This window comes from Trachymyrmex cornetzi, unplaced genomic scaffold (assembly GCF_001594075.2).
Source record: "Trachymyrmex cornetzi isolate Tcor2-1 unplaced genomic scaffold, Tcor1.1 scaffold99, whole genome shotgun sequence".
Classification (NCBI taxonomy): domain Eukaryota; kingdom Metazoa; phylum Arthropoda; class Insecta; order Hymenoptera; family Formicidae; genus Trachymyrmex; species Trachymyrmex cornetzi.
This window is the reverse complement of record NW_017300343.1, coordinates 2,907,385-2,916,414: the sequence shown is the minus strand read 5'-3', so window position 1 is coordinate 2,916,414 and position 9,030 is coordinate 2,907,385. Positions and strand designations below refer to the sequence as shown.

The following is a 9,030-nucleotide window of genomic DNA, read 5'->3' as shown; positions in this document are numbered from 1 at the left end:
ATTTTTAACATTTGAATGTCCTTGAAATTTCTATCGAAAAATTAACGTAGATTATAACTTTATATATTCTTACTTATATAGAAATGCATATATCAGTTGGGTTAACTTAATTATCGATTAAATTAATCAGAATTTAGAGAAAATTAATCTCCGAGCAAATCTGCACATATCCTATCTCTATCCATTTCGCTTCTTGCGAAGTGCAGGAAGTGTAGAGTAAGCGCAGGCGGAGCAGACGCAACAGACGGACGGGCGGGTGTTGTAGATGTTGCATCGCGCAGCATCGAAGTGAGATTCGAGATCAATAAGGATAGCGGCGACGTCGCGCATGACTGAATTATTTTGCAAATTGCAACAATCCCGAGGAGGTTATGACGACGACCGGGGCCCAGGTCGATTCCATATGATCTCGTCGTCTTGCTCACGAAACAGATAAAAAGCGGCACCGGTGTTTACGATCCTCGGGACAGGCAACGACGACGACGACGATGTTCGAGGGGGCTATAGCGGCATTTTTGAACCGTCTGCTGGGCAGATACGTGGAGGACCTGGACACGGAGCAATTCAATGTCGGTATTTTCTCTGGGGATACGTGCCTCACCGACCTGAAACTGAAGCCGGAGGCTTTGGTACGATTTCTTTCTTTTATCTAATAATTCAGGGATAATAAAGAAAAAATTCAAAATATATAATTGAATATGTATGTGCATTCCTGATGAATCGTACTTACAGTATCAACTGGGACTACCTATTAGAGTAGAGATCGGTTTGATAGGAAAAATTATTTTGAAAATACCATGGTCTGGACTCTTCTCGCAACCTATTGTGATATGCATAGAGGTATTGAATGATCTATATATGATCATATCTTACAATAAAAAAAATATATAAATACATAAATTAAAGTAATTATGCAAATGTGCTTCATTTTCTTAAGGATGTATACGTAGTAGCAGTACCTGCATTATCTGGTCCATACGACCCAGAAATACAAAAACGTTTGATGAGAGCTGAAAAAAAGAAGATACTTGATGATCTTAAGGAAGATGAAATATTTAGAGCTGGTAATTAAATATTTTTATTTAGAATCATTTATTACTAAAATGTCTTATTGAGAAATTTATTTCACATCTGTTAGGATTTAATTTTATATATTAAATTTGTATAGGAAAAAAGAGTATATTAAAATTTTATAATTGCAGTTGAAAATAATAGATAATAAATAGCTTCTTAATGTTTGATTGTATTTAAATTAATTTATATAATCTTTTTATATAGGTCTACCTCCTCAACTATTTGATGGTCTACTAGCATCAGTCACAAAGAACTTTCAAATTACTATAAATAATGTACATATTAGATATGAAGAGAAAATATTGCGCAATTTCCTCTGTGCCTGTGGTATATGTATACAAAGTATATCCATAACGACTACCAACAAGTAATTCTACAATGCATATTGTCAAGTTTCTTCCAATTATATGTATCCAGTATTGTTATTAGAAATGTTAAATTACAGCAAATGGAAGCCTGGGGTGTGTGCTACAAATTCGCAAACGGTGTACCAGCTTGTACGCGCGGAATCGCTCAGTGTATACATGGATCATGACACTGAATCCTGTATAAATATGCAGGGTAATTGGGACATGTCCAATCTGCTCGCGTGGAAAATTACGATGCAAAGAGCTCTGCAGACGTTCGGGATGAAGAACAAAGAGTTTCAGTTTTGTATGTTTGAGATATTTCTTTTTAATTACAGAATATATCTGTCGTTATCTTGCTTCAAAAGAGATATTAATTCAATTTCCGCTTTAATTTTAACGAAATGTTAACGAATTGTTTTTGTCATAAGTGTTGAAGCCCTTCACGGCCAAGATTAAAGTTATCATACACAAGGGTACGGAAACGCAAGCTTCACGTATGTTAGTCGATATTGTGCTCCAGGATGTAGCAATGCAATTATCTGAAGCGCAATATGCTACGTTTTGTCATATTTATGATTCTTTGCTTCGTGCGACTATTAACAGGTGAATTTGCAACGTCTAAAATTTTTTCATTTAACGATATATACATTTTTAATAAAGTAATGAAACTAATAATTAAAAAATTAACAATATTTATAGGCCACATGCTAAATATCGTCCTGAGAAAACCGTTTATGAGGAACCGTCATCTTGGTGGAAATACGCGTATAATTTTGTTTTGAATCATTATATTAAGCCATATACTTGGCCACATATAGCCCAACACAGAAGAAATTACAGAAATTATAAAGAGGCGTGTATCCAATGTTTGCAACGACCAAACGATACAGAATTAAAACTGGATATGCAAAAACATGAAGACAGCCTGACAATATTAAATATAGTGATTGCTAGGGAACATGCTAGACAGGAATTGAGAAACAAGGATATCGAGCGAGAGTGCCAAATTACAACAACGAGTCCATCGAAAGATGTTAATGCAGAAGTTATATTACCGGATAATGATCAAGCACAAAGTGTAACAGGTCAATGCAACAAAGTTGAAAATCAAAATTCATTACCAGAAGTAACAGAAAACTCACCTGTTTTCAAAATAAAATCGGGAAAGGTATTGAAACAGATTGGTGAGCATTTAAACTATTCTTTCTTGATATACTAATATTAATTTAAAAAAATTGTTACAAAAAATATTTAAAAAAAATGTGTATTATTCATCTAAAGATTTTTTTATTTTTTACAGATTATAAATTAAATTTTACTTTGGCAAATTGTTGTCTGAGCCTCCTAAGTAAAGGTAAAGAAATGTTGATCGTAACCGTCACACAATTTCTGACTAGTATCGAGGCACGGCCTACGTTATTAGCTTTCAAGATATCAGTTCGTGCTGAAAGTTTTGTAATTGAAGCTATATCAACTGATGGCGATTTGGTTCCTCTGATTACGGTGGATAATGTATTAACAGGTAATAAGCCTATTTTTATCTTTGATCTATAAACTACTGCAAAGATACTAACTATAACTATTATATATGACAGGGAATGTATCCACATATTTTTTGGCGATCGATTTTGAGAAAAATGGATTGAATATGGATCCTATTTTTGAAGTATCCATAAAACTGGAAGCTATCGAAGTGACTTATCATCACGTAATAATATTTTTGTTGCTTTAAATAATATTTTGTCTGTGGTTTCTATAAATTTTACTTATAGATTGATTTTCAGTTTGCTATAGTGGAAATTATAAATTTTTTCAAATTTAACACCAATTACATTCACGATACGATTCGCGGAATATACAGACTATGGGATTGCGTCAAAAAAAGATATTTGAACTTTGTGGACGATATCGTCTCGCAGACATTGAGAATCAGCTTTAAAATAGATATTAAAAGTCCTTATATCATATTTCCCGAATACGGATCAGTTCAAAAGTACGTATATTTACTACACACGATTGTAGAATTATTTTAAAAAATGCAAATAAATATTGTTTTACATATAGACACATTTTTTAGAGGTGGGCATATACTTGTTCTGGATCTCGGTAACATAACGTTGATCAATGAGCTCCAAGCAACGAATTTACAGTTGGAAGATGCTACTCTCATGGAACTGGAAGAATTACTCTATGACAGACTCAATATGGTGTTCTCCGGCGCGCAAATTTTATTTTGTCATTCAGGCGACGATTGGCGCTCAGCGAGAAAACGGAGTGACTCGGAGTATCATTTGTTGCCTAAGCTGCAAGCAAATGTGACTCTTTCATACAGTATTAGACCTGAATATCGTCAATTACCACGGTAATAGTTGCGTCGCGCAATCTCCTGTTTATGTGTCCGTTTCAAGGTTTCAATATATAATGTTTCACAGGACAAAACTCAATGTACACATCTCAAACGTGAAATTGAATCTATCAGAAAGTAAACTGCGACTGCTGGCATATTACTTGAATAAATTGCTAGTTCTATATGAAAACAATATTGAAAAATATAAAGCTACCTTAAAAAGTTCGATTTCCGAACGAAAATCGAGTATTGTTTTTATTTCAACGAAAGAATTGATGAAAGTACAATCTAGTGTATGCTTGCCGTCCGTCTCAATGATGCATAGTGATTTTAAATCAGTCATTAAGGAAGTTGTTACCAATAATGTACCAAAGCTTGACAGGTAATGATTATATAATATTAACTCAATGCATTTCAATAAAATAAATATGTGTGGAGTTGGCATTTCATCTTTATGCACCGCAAGTTCTATACCCGCGATAATTCTATAGTTCCTGGTTTTAAAAATAGTTCCGTTGATTTAGCTGAAAAAAAAACATTAAAAATTTGAGGTGACACTTCAAAATTCGAAACAAATAATTTTTATCTTGAAATTTTATAGTTCTCGAAGAGTTTTATAGTTTCTGATAGGTTTTAGCGATTGTTCTGGCCTTTAAGTATTTTTAAACAATTTTTTAATCGGGGCACCTCATATAATGTTATTTTTTTAGTTAAATCAACGGAACTATTTTTAATATTTCTATTGCGGCTGCAAGTAGAACTTGTATTGAAACTTGTAGTGCAAAAAGATAAAATGACAACTTTACACACGCACATAAAATAATTTAAATTTTTTAATAGGAGCGTCGTCTCTTCAGAAGTTAGTGAAGAGGACTTGGAATTATTATCTAAAACAATTAATTTGTCCGGATTTGACGATAATATATCTCCGTGTAATCACATTAATTTATTACTTCGATTTGCCGTAGGAGAGGCAAGTATTATTTCACATTAAACATCTATATTTTTATTGTACAAACAAAATGTCATTGATAGCGATCTGAAATTTAGTTCTCCGTAAATCTGGAAGATATGGCGGATAATCGAGAGCAGCCTTACTTAAATTTGAGATTGCATACCTTGTACTATGAAACAGCTATAATGGAATACGGCGTTGCTGTTCAGTTTGGCATTGGATCGATTTTTCTGGTTGATAAAACAAACGCTGGTGTTACCGGATCGTATCTGGAGCTGATATCTACCGACGAGTCGTATGAAGTCCTCGTTGTGTCGTACCGTAAGGTAATTTATGGAGATATGATATTATGTTTTCCATTTTGGAAATATTGATCAATTTTCTCTTCAGGTTAAATCGAATTGCCCTGATTTTAAATCTCATTTCAAAAATATCGAACGCTCGCTGGTTGTGAATCTGCTAAATATCAACGTAAACTTTCATAGATCTGCACTGTTGAAAATGAAAGATTACTGGCATAAATTTCAAACGTAAGTAGAACAATTTTTATACGTGAAAAATCTTGATAGATATTTCAGAGAAAATTCTTTTAATTCTTTTAATTCTTTTAACACAAATAAAAAATTCTTTTATTTCAGTGTATGTCATGATACTCTCTTATTCAAATACGCCGACAAGATATGCAATAATATTGTAAAACTAGAACAAAAGGACATTGATCCACCAATTCCACCAGGTATAAATATATATTTTGAATATAAAAAATTGAACATACAAATAACATCAATTTATATTTATTAATTTATATTTTATTATTTTTAAGGCGCAATTAAATTGAACTATTCAACCAGGCTCAGTTCATTAGTGGTACGTTTCTGCGATAAAGACATAGATTTAATGGAAATTAAGATTTTGGGTTTAGAAAATGATTGCATTTACAATGCGAATGAGAGAATGGTGTTGCGTGCACATCTCAGGAGCATACTCGCTGAAGATTTGATTGATGATACGCTTTATTCTAAAGTAATTGAATATATCATCTTTTTCTATGTATAATATACATATTATGTATAAACGTATATATATTTATATTTTAATTTTTATTTAAAGATCTTGACGACTGATGAAGATAAAGTTTTTGATCTGAAATATGTGAGACACATACCAAGATTATATAAATGCTCTGATATCGATACAAATCAGGATGATGTTATGTCGGATGGCACTTTTAAGCTTTCTATTGGACGAATAAATTGCGTGATTATTTCTAAAATTCTATATGATTTACGGGTATGGTATATTTATGTCTAATATTTGTATTATTATGATATTGATATTCATTTTAGTTATCTTTATAGAATTTCATAATACCATTTACGTCTACATATTATACGCGTTTCTTATATTACTTGAAAAATAAATTCGTTGGAGGGATTGAACTATTTAAAAGGAGCGCAACGAAACTGCATATTTTTATTGACATACAAGGGCCTACTTTTTTACTGCCACAAAAGAAAGATGCCCCGAGTCTCTTGGTTTTTGATACAGGTAAAAAATTATATCCAAAGTATTTACACAAATTGCAAATTGAGAGTTTAATTTTATTAAAATATTTATTTTAGGCGTATTATCGGTTGAAAATTTTTTTAAAAATAGTGGACAGTCGGTACAATCAATCAAAGCGACTGCTAACGATAGCAATCAATTAATAATTGATAATATTTTGGTAAAGTTGAAATCTATGACTGTATCTAGAGCAATTATGACTCTGACTCGAGATTTAGAAGTTCAGGTAAAATCAAATATTTTATTTTATTTAGTTACGACAGTTTGTTAAAATTGAAATAACACCATATATATGTAATTTCAGGAACCCATTATCGAACCTATACAAATTCAGTTTGATATCAAGAGAAAAACGGAGTATCGTAGCATTATTGAATTTCAAACCTATGGTTTATTCAACGTACAAGGAGCTATTGATATCGTAAATATAAACTTAAGTCAAAGAGACCTCAAATCCCTTATATCGGTGTGGCAAGATAACATTTCTAAGATACCATTGCTTAAGAAAATCGGTGAGAATGAAGATAGAATTTTAACACATGATTCGCAAAAGAATGCCAACCACGACGATGACGTTATGGTGAAGAAACTGGAAAATTTCTTAACGCACAATGAAACAACATTATGCGAAATCAATATAAAACTTGCGTTGGAGGGTTTGCAATTAAATTTGTTTATGGATACAGAAGAGGTAAATATTCATTTAAATTAATACTCCCTTGAATATTGATACAGGTTTATATATATATATTTTTTGTTGCATTATATTGTAGGTGTTGAGTTCTCCTGTACGCGATTTAAATCACGGTTTATGCAAGCTGGTCTTTGGAGAAACTATAAATACATGGGACTTTTATAGCGACAAGAGTTTGAAAATGAAATTGTCTTTACAAAGCTGCTTGTTGCAGGATACTCGTAAGGATTCGGTCGTCGAGAAAAGGTTTATATCCGTTGATTGTATATGATTGAATGTTGGGTAGAACGTTAATACTATCGAAAATCACAATTTCGTTTTCCGTTTTAGAATAATACAATCGCCAGCGATATCCTTAGAAAAGAATTTGGAATCCTGTATTTCCGTATCAATGTCTCCTATAGTCGATGTAACATATAGTCGTACTCAAGCAGAGGAAAAGTGTTTTGATGTTCTTATTCAAGACATACGAATTAATTTGTCTGTGCCTTTCTTAATGCACTTGGGACGTTATTTTCTAGATTCCTTACCCGGTGAACAGATAGAGAAAGGAATTATCAATCACGGATATGATAATAATAATCAGATGGTAAATATAAAACTATATTCATAAATAATAAGTTTACTAGGAATACTTTTAAAAAATGCTCTTTCTTATATACATCTCTCTCTCTCTCTCTCTCTCTCTCTTTCTCTCTCTCTCTTTCTCATTTTCAAAGATATCTTCTAAATATTAATAATCGAATTAATTTCCCAAATTAATTTGATTTCAATCAAGAACCGGAATACTTTAAACGCAGAAATTGACAAATTAAATCGTTCCCAATATTTTAAGGAACAGCCAGGTAGTTTGTTTATATGCATATGTATGTTGTAAATAAAAATGGTTTTCTCTTATATACAGTACTATTGTATATGAGAAACTTCGTACAATGAAGAAAGCAAAAACTGAATAATTTTAATGTGTTTAGGTACTTCAATATCAATTAGAATACAAAAACCAGACATCTTTCTATTCGGTGACTTAGAGAAGAGCAGTACTCACGTAATACGAATGCAAGCGGAAGTGTTTATTGAAAGTAGCAGACACAGTCGGTCCTCCTCGATAGTCTGTACATTGACCAATGTCAATGCTAAGACTAAAGGACAGGGGAATTATGAGTCCCCTTGTTGGTTGTTACGTCCCTGTGATATAGAAATTTGTAAAAAGAAGTTATCTTGCGGTAACGAAGACATTACTGTTGCTATAAATAGTATTAATATACATCTATCAGCGGAAGTGATGCATACTTTTATTGACGTAAGTATTATGTAACTTAAACTGGATCTGGAAATATATCTGATATAGAGCGATAAATAGAATGATTTTTAATTATCTACAAAATCTGGAGATTAAAATAAGGTTGTTTTAATATCTCTCATAATTTAGAATCACTGTGTATATCGCTGTATGTCACATATTTCCAGATATTTCAAGATTTCTTTAAAGTATTAAAACAGTAAAACATCATTATATCTCTAGATATATATATTATGTCTATAAATTGATTGTTGTATAATATTTATGTTCCAGATATTGAATGAAGCGTCGACTTTCTTGAACAGTATTAATTCGAAAACAGATGACAGTAATCAGAACACAAACATGCATAATCTTTGGACACCAAGAAAAGTTTCTAGTATACCATATAAAAAAACTGACGAACGTAAGCATTTCGTATAATCACAGGCGTATTCTATTTAAATTCCGTCAATCGTTTATATTTTTTAAATAAATTTCTATATTTTTAAACAATATAAACAATATATTTATGACCGTATATTTGAGAAACTCAATTAATAATAGAATGTAACGGCCTATTACGGTTGGAGCTGGATCTTCGTTGCTTTAAATAATTCAATCTTGAATTACTAATATATACTATATATGTACTTGCATATATACCATATTGTAGTCTTTTTCAAACTGCGCGCCGAATTTTTTCCGGACTAAATAAACGCAATTAAAACTACTCTAGTAATCGCGAATTAAATTGACAAACAA

The 9,030-nt window shown here is 31.8% G+C and overlaps 1 protein-coding gene across 1 annotated transcript in view; it reads left to right on the top strand.

Moving 5' to 3' along the window:
* Positions 1–255: 255 nt before the first annotated feature.
* Positions 256–9,030, top strand: part of LOC108770140 (vacuolar protein sorting-associated protein 13A) — a 17,880-nt gene continuing 9,105 nt past the window's right edge. Inside the window, exons 1-26 of the mRNA XM_018521499.1 lie at positions 256–629; positions 733–840; positions 938–1,064; positions 1,279–1,441; positions 1,520–1,728; positions 1,853–2,027; positions 2,124–2,608; positions 2,725–2,946; positions 3,020–3,132; positions 3,209–3,417; positions 3,502–3,786; positions 3,857–4,153; positions 4,612–4,744; positions 4,822–5,052; positions 5,117–5,256; positions 5,365–5,462; positions 5,550–5,749; positions 5,837–6,016; positions 6,085–6,274; positions 6,349–6,518; positions 6,597–6,983; positions 7,066–7,232; positions 7,317–7,575; positions 7,765–7,831; positions 7,958–8,286; positions 8,560–8,692. Of these exons, the coding sequence (XP_018377001.1) occupies positions 489–629; positions 733–840; positions 938–1,064; positions 1,279–1,441; positions 1,520–1,728; positions 1,853–2,027; positions 2,124–2,608; positions 2,725–2,946; positions 3,020–3,132; positions 3,209–3,417; positions 3,502–3,786; positions 3,857–4,153; positions 4,612–4,744; positions 4,822–5,052; positions 5,117–5,256; positions 5,365–5,462; positions 5,550–5,749; positions 5,837–6,016; positions 6,085–6,274; positions 6,349–6,518; positions 6,597–6,983; positions 7,066–7,232; positions 7,317–7,575; positions 7,765–7,831; positions 7,958–8,286; positions 8,560–8,692 (5,218 nt within the window). The 5' untranslated portion in view covers positions 256–488. The remainder of the gene's footprint in view (positions 630–732; positions 841–937; positions 1,065–1,278; positions 1,442–1,519; positions 1,729–1,852; positions 2,028–2,123; positions 2,609–2,724; positions 2,947–3,019; positions 3,133–3,208; positions 3,418–3,501; positions 3,787–3,856; positions 4,154–4,611; positions 4,745–4,821; positions 5,053–5,116; positions 5,257–5,364; positions 5,463–5,549; positions 5,750–5,836; positions 6,017–6,084; positions 6,275–6,348; positions 6,519–6,596; positions 6,984–7,065; positions 7,233–7,316; positions 7,576–7,764; positions 7,832–7,957; positions 8,287–8,559; positions 8,693–9,030) is intronic.